Source organism: Eubalaena glacialis, chromosome 3 (genome assembly GCF_028564815.1).
Source record: "Eubalaena glacialis isolate mEubGla1 chromosome 3, mEubGla1.1.hap2.+ XY, whole genome shotgun sequence".
NCBI classification, from domain to species: domain Eukaryota; kingdom Metazoa; phylum Chordata; class Mammalia; order Artiodactyla; family Balaenidae; genus Eubalaena; species Eubalaena glacialis.
The window spans coordinates 113,997,685-114,014,693 of record NC_083718.1 but is presented as its reverse complement, the minus strand read 5'-3'; the positions used below and the strand labels follow the sequence as shown (position 1 = coordinate 114,014,693).

The 17,009-nt window shown below is 36.0% G+C and overlaps 1 protein-coding gene across 2 annotated transcripts in view; it reads left to right on the top strand.

Annotated features, from left to right (window-relative positions):
* Positions 1-17,009, top strand: part of BRDT (bromodomain testis associated) — a 52,225-nt gene that overhangs the window by 32,689 nt on the left and 2,527 nt on the right. For both annotated transcript variants that reach the window (XM_061186320.1, XM_061186319.1), the window contains exons 14-16: positions 2,379-2,479; positions 11,290-11,495; positions 12,011-12,185. In XM_061186320.1, coding sequence (XP_061042303.1) covers positions 2,379-2,479; positions 11,290-11,495; positions 12,011-12,185 — 482 coding nt within the window. The remainder of the gene's footprint in view (positions 1-2,378; positions 2,480-11,289; positions 11,496-12,010; positions 12,186-17,009) is intronic.

Genomic DNA, 17,009 nt, shown 5'->3' with positions numbered 1-17,009 from the left:
TGAGCAGGTCTGCAAAAGATGAATATATGCTGGGTTTTTTTTTTTGTTTTTTTTGTTTTTAATAAATTTATTTATTTATTTATTTTTGGCTGTGTTGGGTCTTCGTTTCTGTGCGAGGGCTTTCTCCAGTTGCGGCGAGCGGGGACCACTCTTCATCGCGGTGCTCGAGCCTCTCACTGTCGCGGCCTCTCCCGTTGCGCAGCACAGGCTCCAGACGCGCAGGCTCAGTAGTTGTGGCTCACGGGCTTAGTTGCTGCGCAGCATGTGGGATCTTCCCAGACCAGGCGAACCCGTGTCCCCTGCATTGGCAGGCAGATTCTTAACCACTGCGCCACTGGAAGCCCTGTGCTGGGTTTTAATAACAAAGGGGTGTATAAGCTTTGGTGGCTCAGAGGATAGTGGCTGGATACTGGTCCAGGTTGACAGACCTGGAACGCAGATGGAGGACAGATGTCTGAGGAAAGATGAGTTTTGTAGTGTTTTGAGGTGCCAGAGGGCATCCATATGAAAATGTTTTTCAGAGGGTTGGTCCCTTGACACACTTCCCTTGGCTTCTGTGACACTCTTCTCTTGATCATCCCATCTCTGAACGTTCTTTACAGACACCTACTTTATCTGCCTACCTTCAATGTTATAATACTCTGAGTTACATCCTTAAGCCTCTTTTTACTTTACTCCAGGCTTTTCTAGCCGTATTCCAAAGCGTAGGCTTACTAAGCTAGGACCTCCCCCTCAGCTCTCATAGCAATAGGCTTGGAGCAGACCTCCCATTTACCCAGGTATGCCATACATTGATCATTTTCTACTTATTGTGGCATGTAAAAGGTTGGAAGGCAGCAATCTATACATCCTTCCTGGATGATCTTCTTGGAGTCTATGACTTCTAGTCTCATTTTTACAACTCAAGCATCCAAGCCCCAGGTGTGTTTATACAACTCTACTGAATACCTTAAACAGCACATAGGCATGTCAAATACAGCATGTCAAAACTGAATTTCCCCCTTTTAATTCCTACATTTAAATCTTTCCTCTTTAATTCTTGATAATGGCACTGTCACCACTTACCAACTTAGAGTCAACAAACTGAGTCGTTTAGAATATACTTCTCTTGACATATATACTCTTTCTACTTCTTAAATAATATCTGATCCCAAGCAGAGAGGGGATGTAGTTCTGTACTTAGACCTTTTCTCCCTATTTTTCCATTCCCTGTTGAACTGAGAAAATAGGTGCATTGGGCCACGTAGGAACACACAAATTTAAACTTTGTTCTTTCATTCATCTGTCCACTGACTGTTTTGTCTCACCCTCCTGTGCTCACTCCTATCCTTTAGTGTTCCTCCCTTCTTCAAGCCTCAACTTCAACTAGTGTGATTTAGCCAGAGAATCAAAGGAATTAATGGGTGATAGAAGCTTAAATGTAAGTTCCTATAACTCTAAGTGGCCAGCATTTTATGAGCCTGAGCCAGTTAACAAAAAGATAGCAATTCAAGTTTTCATTTTTCTCCTCTGTGCTTTTGCTACTAGTTAAGACCTATAGACAAGAGCTGGAGAGAACTAAAACAGAAATGACCTAATTAAATTTCATACACCAGGATGCTTTTGGTCACAAATGCAGAAAATTCAGCTCCAAACTGGCTTACACAACAAGGAATTTTGTTATCGTACATATTGTAGTCCAGAAGTAGGTCAGTCATTTAGACGTGTTTGACAAAGCCTCAAGCTCTATTTCTGAAATTATTTTCACCTGTAATAAATGAACTATTTGTATGAAAGCTTTACAGTCAACAGGATTGTGTGGTTTGTTCTCTTCACCTCAGAGTCAAACAACATTTTGCATTTCTTGCTCCTATCCCCCACTGGGTAGTTTAGGTGTTTGGTATCTTCCTTCTTCAGTTCTTTGTGTTTTCTTTGTTCTCAATTTGGCTACCAGGAAGCATCTTTCCCTGGAAGCCCTACAGTGGCTTAGGCCTCCTCTTTTCTAAATGATTCACTGGTGTGGGGGTAGGATTACCATAATTAGCTTGGCCAATGAAGACCCATCTCTGGAGCTGAGGTCAGTTTACAAGCTGAAAGACTGCTATACCATCGGGAAAGCTAAAATAGGTCTTCGTAGGTGAGCCACAATGTCAGCTATACTTTATGCTGACAAAAAAAAAAGAAGAAAAAGAAAAGAAATAAAGGAGGTAAAATTTCAAGTGAAAATGTTTATTTTACAGTATTACAGTTCTCCAGCTAAGAATACTCCAAAATTAAGCGTACAAAAACTAGTTATTTTATTTTCATAGTTTCTGACCTAGTGGGGGAGGAAATGTCAAATTCTGGAGAATCAAGATGAAATAACTTGGCTATACTATTCTAAAAATGTGTGCATCCAGATGATCCTGAACAACGCTTGAATGGCCTAACTGTGATGCATCAGTCCGGTGATAATGACACAGTGGTGTTAGAATCAGAATGTCAAGTTCCAGTGCAGAAGGTAAGAGTAAAGTTATTTTTTCTCACAATATTGAAGGGATTTAAAATTGAATATAGAAGTGGCACAGCGGTATTTTAAGCCCTAATTTGAATGAATTTTGGATCTCTAAGCCTAATTTTTGCCTACTTATTAAAAAAAAAAAAGTTAAACTGTGAGCAACACTCTTCCCCACCCTCTACCTTCAGTCCCCATATTTGTGTTTAATTGTAAGTTCTATAATGCCGGTATTTGCCAGCTATCCTGATTTTAAAACATGTTATAAAACTATCTTTTAGAATCTGTTGTAGGTGATTTCCTCATGGAGTCTTTGGTGCACTTAATCTTAAACCACACATTGATCAGTCTTTCAACAAGTATTCTAGATGTTTTGGATACATTAGATACACCAGGTACTATTCTAGACATTTGAATCTAGTAACTGTCAGAAATGGACTATGAATGAGATATTCACATATCCCCTCTTTTTTCTCTCCCTCCCTTCCTTCCATTCTTTCCTTTCTTTTTTCCTTGTAAGTACTTCAGAGGACAAATCTTACTGCTTGGGCACACTTAGGAATATCTGACATTTCACCATGAGGAGCATATTGCTTTGGCCCTTGTTTTTTCTCATTCTTAGCATCTTTGACTTTCTTACATACTGCTCTGCTAATAATTATTATCATCAAAGATTACCTATGTTTAATATGGGTGTTTTGTTATTGATAAGAACCATTTAAAAAGTACCTTTCCTGGGAATTCCCTGCCGGTCCAGTGGTTAGGACTCCTTGCTTTCATTGCCAAGGGCGCGGGTTCAATCCCCGGTCGGGGAACTAAGCTCCTGCAAGCAGTGTGGCCAAGGGGGAAAATTTAAAAAAAATAAAATTTTTTTAAAAAAGTGCCTCTCCTGATATCCAGCATAAATTTTTTATTGTTACTGTTTTTTGTTTAAACAATGGAAGTGTCATCTATCCCCTTTAGGATGCAAAGAATAATGCAGCAGAGTTTCTCAAATTAAATATTTGGTTTACTGTGTGCTAAAATCTTTGTTTCTAATTTAACAAAACTGTAATTTTGACTGACCCAAAATAAAGTTTGAAAACAGTAAGAAAATTTTCAAAAAGGCAAAGAGATTACAGCAAAAATAAGCAGCAAAACATCAAGTATATGTCATACCATTGAAGTTTGTGCTAAAGGTAAAAGTGACATAAGTCTACTCTCTGTTGATTTCTAATGTCTAGCATATAGTAGGAACTAAAATGTTGAAAGCTTGAGGAGGAATGGGATTGGGTGGCTTGTTCTCTTCACAACAGTTTCCATTCTTTTTTTTTTTCTTGATTTTAAACTGTTTCCATCCTTGACATTATTTCCTACCGTTGCTCACTCACTATCAGCAGTGTTACCACTTACTGGAAAAAAAAAAAAAAAGGCTACAGAATTTTGGTGCTAGAACAGATCTTTGAGAATTAGTCTTTATGAATAAACTGTGGCCCAGACAGTTCAAGCATCTTACCCAAAGAAGAGCTGATACTAAAATAAAACATTTCAACAAGCTCCCAACCTCTTTTGTTTTACTCAGAGCTCTAGCTTTGCTGTTCGTCTCTTACTTACCTCTGCCTCAAGAAAAGGTACCCCTTCTTGCCAAGACTTCTCTATCTCTGTTTTTCATTTTCTTTCATTTAACAGATTTTTGTGGAGCTCTCCTGCCATCTCTATAGTCTCTATTATTCCTTTTGTCTTATTTCTCCACTACCTGTTTACATTTTAAACCAGGCTTTCTCAACTATAGCACTATAGACATTTTAGGCTGGATAAGTTTTTGTTGGGAGTAGGCCTGTACATTGTAGGATGCTTAACAGGAACACTAACCTCTACCCACTAGATGCTAGCAACACCCTTTCCCCTACCACTACGTGACAACCAAAAACTTTGCTGACACTGCCATAGGTCTTCCCTGGGCAAAGGAGAATCACCCCAGTTGTGAAGCAGTGCCGTAATTTTACCTAGAATCCAGCTGTTCCCCTATTCCTGTAATTTGCCCTATCAGAGGAACCAATGATGTCTAAAATTGCTGCATCCCTCCCAAAGTCTTGATAGGGTAAGGAGTCCAGGGTCTTCTACTACTTCTCTCTCTGGTTGAACATCCACTGTGGTGATTTCAGTTATAGTTTCTCTGCAGATGACTCAAATATATAGTTCTAGACCTGACATCCTGTGAGTTTTAATCATTTTTGATTTCTCAGTCCCCTACAGCCAAGGAATTGCTAAATTCTTTGGGTTTTACTTTCAAGATGTTTCCTTTTCCACTTCCGCCTCAGAGACCAGACCTCATTGCTTTCAGTCTGAGCTCTTTGTAATATTTATAACTGGTCAGACTAACTTGAAACCTTCCTTGTTCTAATCCATTCTGCTTTTAACATTCTTACACTGTTCCTCTTGATGTATTACTCTGATCATATTACTAATATGTATGAAACCTTCAGTAGTTTCTAACTTTGACTCCAGAATGAAGATTAAACACCTTTACATTATGACTCCAATCTAGCCTTTCAGTCTTAACTATATGCCTTGTAATTCACTGAAATTGAACTCTTCATTTCTCCCCAGATATATCTAGTAATATCTTTAATTATTATGTTCTTTCTTCAGTGAGGAATGCTTTCCATCCTCATCTCTGCCTGTCAAAAGTCTTCTTATTCTCCTCTGTGATGTCTGAAAAACTGTACTGTACTCCAAACCCAATTATGAACTTTCTTGTTTTAGGTTCTGCCAAAATTTTATTGCAATTAGATAGACATTTCCGTGATCAAGCCAGAGACCAGGGTTTCATCCTCCCTTTACTTCCTATTAAGTATACTACCAGGTATTACCTGTTCTGTTTCAAATCTCTATCTGAAGGCAAGATTCTTTAACTAACTCAGTAGAAAAATGAAGTCTGGAACTAGTATTTGGCCCATTCCACGGGTAAGAACGAAAACAGGTTTTATTGGCAACATACAGGAAAGACTTCATAAACACAACTGGGTGACCAATGGTGAAGGTCTTGTGTGTACAGTAGGGGTGAGATTACTTCAGGATGGAAATTAGAAAGGCTTATGGAAAAGTCTTGTCATAAATTTTCTTTTGCTTTACCTGGGACCCTGGACAAATTTCTCCCTAATATTTCATGGAAATAATATGAAAAGAGGAATCAAGCATAATTATTAAGGAGACAATTATCAAAAAAAATTTAAACAGAGGATGTTCAGGTATTGCATTGTCATCTTTCCTTACCCCACATAAGTAGGCTAACTCTTTTTTTAAAATTGAGGTATAACTGATATATAATATTATTAGTTTCAGGTATACAACTTAATATATTGAGAAATGATCACCACAGGAAGTCTATCCTATCCATCTCCCAACATAGTTAAAAATTTTTTTCTTGTGATGAGAACTTTTAAGATCTACTCTAAGCACATTTCAAATGTACAATGGAGTATTATTGACTATAGTCACCATGCTGTACATTGCATCCCCAGGACTTACTTGTTTTACAGCTAGAAGGTTGTACCTTTTGACCTTCTTCACTCATTACGCCCACTCCCCACGCCCCCTCCTCTGGCAGCCACCACTTTGTTCTCTGTATCTATAAATTTGGGGTTTTTTGGGGGGAGTGGTGTTTCTTGGGGTTTTTTTAGATTCCACATATAAGTGACATCATATGGTATTTGTCTTTCTCTGTCTACTTATTTCACTTAGCATAATAAATGCCCTCAAGTTCCATCCACGATTTCCTTGGTTTTTTGTGGCTGAATAATATTCCATCATGTATATATGCCACATTTTCTTTTTCTGTTTATCCATTGATGGACACGTGGTGTTACTTCCAAATCTTGGCTATTACGAATAATGCTGCAGTAAACGTGGGAGTGCAGATATTCTTCAAGATCCTGATTTCATTTCCTTTGGCTATATACTCAGAAGTAGGATTGCTGCATAATATGGTAGTTCTACTTTTTTTTTTTTTTCCGGGTATCTCTATGCTGTTTTCCATAATGGCCATACCAATGTAAATCCCCACCAGCACTGTACAAGGATTTCGTTTTCTCCATGTCCTCGCCAGCAGTTGATAATTGCCATTCTTATAGGTGTGAGGGTGATATCTCATTGTGGTTTTGATTTGCACTTCCCTTATGATTAATATTCCCTTATGATTAGTGATGTTGAGTACCTTTTCATGGACCTGTTGCCCATCTGTTTGTTCTCTTTGGAAAAATGCCTATTCAGGTCCTCTGCCCATTTTTTTCAGCTTGTTTGTTTTCCTGCTGTTGAGTTTTCTAAGTTCTTTATATATACCTCTTATCAGACATATGATTTTCAAATATTTCCTGCCATTCAGGAGGTTGCCTTTTCATTTTGTTGTTGGTTGCCTTTGCTAAGCAGAAGTTTTTTTAGTTTGATGTAGTTCCACTTGTTCATTTTTGCTTTTGTTGCCTTTGCTTTTGGTGTCAGATCCAAAAAATTGTCACCAAGATGGATGTCAAGGAGCTTACTACCTATGTTTTCTTCTAGGAGTTATAATTATGGTTTCAGGTCTTATATTCAAGTCTTTAACCCGTTTTGAGTTGATTTTTACATATGGTATGAGATAGTAGTCTAGTTTAATTCTTTTGCATGTGGCTGGTCAGTTTTCCCAATACCATTTGTTAAAGACACTGTCCATTACCCATTTTACATCCTTCACTCCTTTTTGTTTGTTTGTTTTTGTAGGTCATTTTCCTTTATTTTAAATGTAACAGAAAGTTAAATTTTCCAATGAAATAATAATGAGGCTACTGGCTCTCTCCCACAAGACTCTGAGGCCAAGCCAAATTATATGAAGGCTAGCCTATCCACACTATTTTCCTTCACTGCTCTTTTAATTTCCTCTTTCCCCATCTTCTTCTGCAGCAGCACAGGGACTACTCACCAGAACACATGCCCAAGTATGAAATGAGTCCTTCACTCCTTTATTGTAAATTAATTGACCATAAGTGCATTTGTTTATTTCTGGGCTCTCTATTCTCTTCCACTGTGCTATGTGTCTGTATTTATGCCAGTACCATACTGTTTTGATTACTGTAAGTTTGTAATATAGCTTGAAATCAGAGAGCATGATACCTCCAGCTTTGTTGTTCTTTCTCGGAATTGCTTTGACTAGTTGGGGTCTTTTGTGGTTCCATACATATTCTAGGATTGTTTGTTCTATTTCTGTGAAAAATGTCATTAGAATTCTGATAGGGATTGCATTGAATCTGTAGATTGCTTTGGGTAATATGGATGTTTTAACAATAGTAATTCTTTCAGTCCATGAACATGGAATATCTTTTCATTTCTCTGTATCTTCTTCCATTTCTTTCATCACTGTTATAGTTTTCAGTGTACAGGTCTTTCACCTTGGTTAAGTTTATTCCTAGGTATTTTATTTTTTTTGATGCAATTGTAAATGTGATTTTTTTTCTTAATTTGTCTTTCTGATAGTTTGTTAGTGTATAGAAACACAGTGGATTTTTGTATATTGATTTTGTATCCTGCAACTTTACTGTATTTATATATTCTAATGTTTTTGGTGGAGTCTTTAGGGTTTTCTATATATAATATCATGTCATCTGCAAATAGTGACAGTTTTACTTCTTTCTGATTTGAGTGCTTTTATTTCTTTATCTTGCCTGATTGCCCTGGCTGGGACTTCCAGTACTATGTTGACTAGAAATGGTGAGAGTGAGCATCCTTGTCTTATTCCTGACCTCAGAGGAAGAGCTTTCAGCCTTTCATCATTGAGTATGATATGAGGTGTGGGCTTGTCATATATAGCCTTTATATGCTAGGATATAGTCCCTCTATACCTACTTTGCTGAGAGTTTTTATCATAAATGGCTGTTGAATTCTGTCAAATACTTTCTCTGCGTCTATTAAAATCATATTTTTATCCTTCATTTTGTTAATGTGGTATATCATGTTGTTTGACTTGCAGGTGTTAAACTATCCTTGCATCCCTGGAATAAATCCTACTTGATCATAGTGTATCATCCTTTTACTGTATTGTTGAATTTGGTTTGCTAATATGTTGTTGGGGATTCTTGCACCTGTGTTCATCAAGGATATTAGTGTGTAATTTTCTTTTCTTGTGATGTCCTTATCTCATTTTGGTATCAGGGTAATGCTGGCCTAGTTAAATAAGTTTGGAAATGTTCCCTCCTCTTCTATTTTTTGGAAGAGTTTGAGAAGGATTGGTATTAATTCTTCTTTAAATGTTTGGTAGAATTTACCAGTGAAGCCATCTGGTCCTGGACTTTTTGGAAATTTTTTGATTACTGATTCAGTCTCCTTACTAGTAATTGATTTGTCCACACTTTCAGTTTCTCCATGACTCACTTTCGGTAAGTTGTATGTTGCTAGTAATTTATCAGTTTCTTCTAGGTTGTCCAGTTTGTTGCCATATAATTGTTCATAGTAGTCTCTTACAATCCTTTATATTTCTGTGGTATCAGTTTTAATATCTCCTCTTTCATTTCTTTTTTTTTTGCTTTTTTTCTTAGATTGATTGATTGATTTTGGCTGAGTTGGTTCTTCATTGCACGCAGGCTTTCTCTAGTTGCGGTGAGTGGGGGCTACTCTTCGTTGCGGTGCGCGGACTTCTTATTGTGGTGGCTTCTCTTGTTGCGGAGCATGGGCTGTAGGCACACAGGCTTCAGTAGTTGTGGCACGCAGCCTCAGTAGTTGCGGCTTGTGGGCTCTAGAGCACAGGCTCAGTAGTTGTGGTGCACGGGCTTAGTTGTTCCATGGCATGTGGGATCTTCCCGGACCAGGGCTCGAACCCGTGTCCCCTGCATTGGCAGGCGGATTCTTAACCACTGCGCCACCAGGGAAGTCCCTTCTCTTTCATTTCTGATATTATTGATTTGAGTCCTCTTTTTTTTTTCTTGGTGAGTCTAGCTGAAGGTTTATCTGTTTTGCTTATCTTTTCAGAACACCAGTTCTTATTTTCATTGATCTTTTCTGTGGTCTTTTTATAGTCTCTATTTCATTTATTTCTACTCTGATCTTTATTGTTTCCTTCCTTCTTCTAATTCTGGGCTTCATTTGTTCTTATTCTAGTTCCTTGAGGTGTAAATTAGGTTTACGTGAGATGGTTCTTGTTTTTTGATATAGGCATTTATCACTGTGAACTTCCCTCTTAGGACTGCTTTTGCTGTATCCCACACCTTTTGGTATGTTGTATTTCCATTTTCATTTGTCTCAAGGTATTTTTTTTTAACTTCTTTTGATTTCTTCTTTGACGCATTGGTTGTTCCAGTAGCATGTTGTTTAATCTCCATATTTATGAACTTAACCAGTTTTCTTCTTGTAATTGATTTCTAGTTTCATATCATTGTGGTCAAGAAAGACACTTGATATGATTTCAGTCTTCTTAAATTTATAAGACTTGTTTTGTGGTATAACATTAACTATCCTGGAGAATATGACAGCTATTAGAAGGGCCATCTAGACATGTAATATCCAGTGTCCAGTATGGTAGCCACTAGCCACATATAGTTATTGAGCCCTTGAAATGTCTAGTGCAACTGAGAAACTCAGTTTTAGAACTTACAGTTAACTTAAATTTAAAAACTTATACTCAGTTCAGTTATTGGAGAACATAAGGATGTTTGGAACAGTTTGATTATGCACATCTACTTTTTCAACTGTAAATTTTATGAAGTCTAATTACAGATCAATGATTTCTAATCAAAGTTAAGCATTTGAATTGAGATGTGCTATAAATGTAAAACACCAATTTAGAAGACATTACAAAAATATAGGGAATTCCCTGGTGGTCCAGTGGTTAGGACTCCACGCTTTCACTGCCGAGGGCCTGGGTTCAATCCCTGGGCGGGGAACTAAGATCCCACAAGCCGCACAGCACGGCCATAAGTAAGTAAGTAAATAAATAAATAAATAAAATTATCTTCAATCTTTTATATTGACTGCATGTTGAAATAATAATGCTTTGGGTATATTTGGTGAAATAAAATATATTATTAAAAGTTTTAGTTTAAAAAAAATTGTGGTACTGGAAGATTTTAAACTATATATACTTCTATTGGGCAGCACTGATCTAGACCTTGGCATATCACAGTTAAGAACAGTGATCACAATCAGTTAATTTTTTTCTTCATACCGAGGAAAGGAAAACATAGCTATGTCAGAGGGTTCTCAACAAATACTGTGCTGTTCTTCTGGCATCGTCTTACTTTCCCTCTGATTAATCACTTGTATATTTGCTTTATTTTTCTCATAAGATCATAAATGTCTTTTTTTTTTTTAATTTTGTAACTTAATTTTTTTTATTGAGGTGTAGTTGATTTACAATGTTAATTACTCCGCACAGCAAAGTGATTCGGTTATACATATATATATATATATATATACATTTTTTAAATTCTTTTCCATTATGGTTTATCATAGGATATTGAATATAGTTCTCTGTGCTATACAGTAGGACCTTGTTGTTCATAAATATCTTGATTACAGTGACCAGGGGATTTTTATATTCTTAACAGATTGTCATACCCTTAACATATATGTTTCATATTAAATTGAAATAATTGTCAAGCATGCTATTTTAATTTGGTCTTAGATGAATAGTTGAATTTAGTTAATCTGTTATCCTATTTTTTCTACTTTAGTAACCTTTAACTTAAGTTTAGTAAAGTTACCTGAAGCCTTCAGAATCTTTATTTATGATCTATTACTATATCAAAAAATATTGCTTTTCTTCCAAAATTTAGTTGACATCTGTAGACATATACTGAATCAAATATTTGTTTTAGGATATAAAGATCAAGAATGCAGATTCTTGGAAAAGTTTAGGCAAACCAGTCAAAACATCAGGGGTAGTGAAATCATCAGATGAGCTCTTCAACCAATTTAGAAAAGCAGCGATAGAAAAGGAAGTGAGAGCTCGAACACAGGAACTAATACAGAAACATCTGGAACAGAATACAAAGGAACCAAAAGTATTTCAAGAAAATCAAAGGTCTGTAATTTACTGGATTAATGGAGGCTTTGAGAGATATAGACATGTATTTAAAATAAATTTCTTTTTTGTAAGTGGCTATAATTCAACTATTTAGTAGACCACAAAGCAAATTATATTTAGAAAAAGTAAATTTTTATTGATTTTTAAAAAATTGGTAAGTAGTAATATCTGTTTTGAAGGGGATACAAATAATCAAGTGATTGAAGAAGCTATTAAAGATACCAATATTGCTAAATTATAAAGACATCACTATTTTCCAGAAATGTCTTAATATTTCCATTCTATGTGTAAGAAGATGATGGTAAACCTTGGTCATAGTTTTCTAAAACCTTCTCTTCATTAACATAGATTGCCCAATATAAAATTTGACATCAAAAATACTAAAAATGTCATAACATACAAAAAAGGGTTATCTAGAATATTGCTTTATATTTATCATTTAACAACGTATCTTCATAATAAAAACTTTTAAGGAGCTTGAAACCTACTTTGAACTTTATTGTTTCTTTAAGGGACCATGGCTTCACTCTAGAATCTTTTCCAAATAAAATGCAAAACAAGTGTCTTGGAGAAGAGCAGAAAGAACATCAGCAGTCACTGGAAGCTCAAGATGGAGGCAAACTCTGGCTTCTCAAAGACCGTAATTTAGCAAGGGCGAAAGAGCAAGAGCGGAGGAGAAGAGAAGCAGTAAGTGAATTTTAGTTTACTAAATCTAACGAACAAAGGAAAGATTTAACAGAGCAGTGTCTTTACATGTTCAAAGATGTATTCTGGGTGGTTCTTCAGTGACAGTTACCTCTTTGGTGAGGATCAGGTTCTAAAATCAGAGAGTAAAATTAAAATTTCATAGTCAAAAGACACAAGCATAGTGTAATAATAGAGTATCAATCCTGGAGGCTACCAGACTTTGAGTTCAAATCCTGGTTCTTCCATTAACTAGATGTTGGAGCCTGGGCTATTTATTTAACCTCCCTGTGCCTCAATTTCCTTATCTGTAAAGTATGGATAATAAAGGTAAAAGGTGAAATGAATTTACATGTATTAAGCACATCTGAAAATGCCTGGCGCATAGGTAAAATCACTTACTGTTATTACTCTTGAAAAATCCATAAACTGCCTATGAATTGTGGCTAAAAGATATGCCATCTGTCCCTAGTCAGTGTTTATTTAGTTCAACACTAGATGAAGAAGTTATATGTCAATTATATCTTAACAAAACTGGAAACAAACAAACAAAAAAAAAGAGTTGTGTTTAAGGAGTCCTTAATATTTAAAAACTGATGTTTTAAAAAGTAGAATTAATTCCTTTTTTATTGAGGTGGATTATTCTTTTATCTGTGGATTATTTAGAAGTGTGTTATTTAGTTTCCAAATATTTGGAAATTTTCTGGCTAGTGAAAATAATAGAAAATTAGTGATTTCTAATTGAACTCCATTGTGGTCAGAGAACATACAATGTCTTGAATTCTTTTGAATTCACTAAGACTTGTTTTATGGCCCAGATTATGATCTACCTTGGTAAATATTCTGTGTGCACTTGAGAAGAATGTGTATTCTGCTGCTGCTGGGTAGAGTATTTATTAAACAGGGCAAGTTGGTTGGTAATGTTTTTCAAGTCTACTAAATTCTTGCTGATTTTCTGCCTGTTTGCACTATCAAATATTGAGAAGGGCATTGGCATCTACGATGGTATAATTATAGGTTTGTCTTTTTACCCTTGTAATTCTATCAATTTTATTTCATGTTATTTTGAAGCTGTTATTAGGTGCATAGACGTTTAGAATTGTTACATCATCATGATTAATTGACCCCCTTTTCATTACAAAATGATCTTTTTTACTCCTGGTAATATTATTTCCTGTGAAATATAACCACTTCACCTTTTTTATGACTAGTGTTGTCATGGCACAAAAATTTTTTCCATCCTTTTACTTTTAACTTATCTGTGCTTTATATTTAAATTGATTTTCTTGCAGGCAATATATAGTGTAGTCTTGACGTAAAAAAAAAAATCCAATCTCTGTCTTTTATAGGAGTGTTTAACCAATTACATTCAATATGATTATTGATATGGTTACGTTTGAGTCCATCATCTTGCTATTTTTTGATGTGTGTCCTCTGTTCTTGTTATTTTTTTTCCCTGCATTCTTTTAGATTAATCATATTTTTTATGATTCCATTTTATTTCCTTTATTGGCTTATTATCAGTAACTCTTTGTTTTGTTACTTTAGTGGTTGCTTTAGCGTTTACAGTATATACTTTAGCTTGTCACAGTCTTCTCTTAAGTTATATCACACCACTTCACATTTAGTATAATAGCCTTGCAATAGTGTACTTCCATTTCCCCCCTCCTAGCCATTAGGCCATTGTTTAAGCAGTCAAATTGTCTCTAAAAGTTTTAAATGACATTAAAAAAAAAACCCGTGTATTTACCTACGTAGTTACCATTTCTAGTGCTCTTTATTGATTTGTCTAGATCCAGATTTCCAAATGGTATAATTTTCCTTTTCCCTAAAAGGACTTCCTTCTAACGTTTCTTGTGGTGTGGGTCAGCTGGTGATGAAATCTTTCAGCTGTTGTGTATATGAAAATGTCTTTATTTGGCCTTTGTTTTTCATTAATAGACTTTATTTTTAAAGTGTTTTAGATTCACAGCAAAATTGAACGTATAAAGAGTTCCCACATATTCTCCCCTTTCCCCCACCAATACACAACCTCCCCCACCATTAACATCCCGCATAGTGCAGTACATGTGTTACACAATCTGTGAACCAACATTGCCACACCATTATCAATCTTATTTTATCAAGGAAAGTCCATAGTTTACATCAGGGTTCACTCTTTGTGTTGTGCTTCTTATGGGTTTTGACAAATGTATAATGACATACACCAACCATTATGGTACCATCAGAATACTCTCCCTTTCCTGAAAGTCCGCTGTGCTCCTCCTGTTCACCCCTCCCTCCTGAACCCCTGCCAACCGCTGATCTTTTTACTACCATAGTTTAGCCGTTTCCAGAATGTTGTATAGTTGGAATCATACAGTATATATACCTTTTTCAGATTGGCTTCTTTCACTTAGTTATATACATTTAAGTTTCCTCTATGTCTTTGTAGGTTGCTAGCTCATATCTTTTTAGTGCTGAGTAATATCCCATTGTATAAATGTACCACAGTTTATCCATTGACAGACATCTTGGTTGCTTCCAAGTTAATCACTGGGTTTTCATTAATTGTTTTCTTCATGTTTCTTGTGCTTTGTTGAACTTATTGGAGCGATGTGTTTATAGTTTTGATCAAGCTTGGAAAAATTTTGGGCATTATTTCTTCATATTTTTTCTGTTTCCTCCTTTTCTCCTTTTAGTGACTCCAATTACTTTTGTATTAGGCCACTTGAAGTTGTCCCATCTCAGACATTATAGTTGTCATATCTAGAAGTTGATTTGGGTCTTTTTAATGTTTTTAGTATCTCTATTAAACTTTTGAACAAATGGAATACAGTTATCATAACTGTTTAATGGGTTCTCTGCTAATTCTGACATTTATGTCACTTCCAGGTTGGTTTCGATTGATTGATTGATCTCCTTTACAGATGGTGTTTTTCTGCTTCTTTGCTTACCTGGTAACCATTGATGCCAGATGTAAATTTTACCTTATTGGGTGCTGGATATTTTTGTAATCCTGGAAAACTCATGTGAATTGATAGGACATATGGAAACATTAGTTCCAGAAGAAAAAATCCACTGGCTTTGGCTGTGGTATTGATTATGATACAAGTAAATTTCCTAGGAAATAATATATAAAAGTTTTGTCAGCCTCTTATCTATAGTATGAAGGCAGAAACAGATTGCATTTAGCAGTATTGTAACATATGGTGGAGTTTACTTTAGAGCAATATGGTCTTATAGAACTTTCTACAATTATAGGAATGTGCTTTATACAATCAAATATAATAGCTGCTAGTCACATATGGCATTGAGCACTTGAAATGTGGCTAATGCAACTAAGGAACTAAATTTTTCATTTTATTTAATTTTAATTAATTTAAACAGCAAATTTTTTATATTGTTTTATTTTTTTGTTTGTTTTTTAGGAGTTCTTTATTAAAGTTTAATTAGTACTTTAATAGAAGTATTTCTCTAGTGACCTAGGAATTTTTCCTTTTGGTACTCACAAGGGCCTGACTTCAGTCACCCACAAGTGATATCTCAGGAACCTACCTGCCACCTAACAACCCAACTAGGTAACCTGATATAATTTCTAAACCCCAAGCATTTTTCTGGAACCCACTGAAATGTGACTAAAAATGCCACCTCTAGCAGCTTGACAATTGAAAACCTGACTTTGGAGCTACCTACTATCATTCTTGACAACCCAAACTTATGCTGCTGCTACTTGACAGATGCGTATTGTAAACAGCTGCAAAAACTTGACATCTAGCATAAGGTCCCTACCAGAGCTTATGCCAGTTCCTTTGACCCAGTTTTTTATCTTAAATTTGAATGGCTGAAGTGTATATTAGGACCACTGAAAAAAGGAATATCCAGGTTATGGTGTCAGCTGCAGAGAGCCTTAGTATTTAAATCGTGGTATCTAAGGTTAATTGGTATAGGCAATAACCAGTTCGATATCAATAAGTATTCCACTAGTTCAGATTTAGTCAAGATGGAAGAGAATCTGCAACACAATCATACTTTTATTTATTCATTTTTTTAAAGTTAGTTTCTTTTTAAAATTAATTCATTTATGCATTTTTGGCTGTGCTGGGTCTTCGTTGCGGCACATGGGCTCTTTGTTGTGGCATGCGGGCTCAGTAGTTGCAGCTTGCAGTCTTAGTTGCAGTATGTGGGATCTTAGTTCCCCGACCAGGGATGGAACCCGGGCCCCCTGCATTGGGAGCATAGAGTCTTAACCACTGACCACCAGGGAGCTCCCAAAGTACTTTTACTTTTTATTTTAAAAAAATTTTTTTATTGGAGTATAATTGCTTTACAGTGTTGTTAGTTTCTGCTGTACAGTGATGTGAATCAGCTATATGTATACCTATATCCCCTCCTTCTTAGACCTCCCTCCCATCCCACCCCCCCATCCCACCCATCTAGGAAGTCACAGAGCACCGAGCTGAGCTTCCTGTGCTTTATAGCATGTTCCCACTAGCTATCTATTTTACACATGGTAGTGTATATATGTCAATCCTAATCTCCCAGTTAGTCCCCGCCTCCCCCCCTCCACCCACCCCCCCGCACCACGTCCACAAATCCAGTCTCTGTGTCTGCGTCTCTATTCCTGTCCTCAAATAGGTTCATCTGTACCATTTTTCTAGATTCCACATATATGCATTAATATACAATATTTGTTTTTCTCTTTCTGGCTTACTTCACTCTGTATGACAGTCTGTAGGTCCGTCCACATCTCTACAAATGATCCAATTTCATTCCTTTTTACGGCTGAGCAATATTCCATTGTATATATGTACCACATCTTCTTTATCCATTAATCTGTTGTTGGAC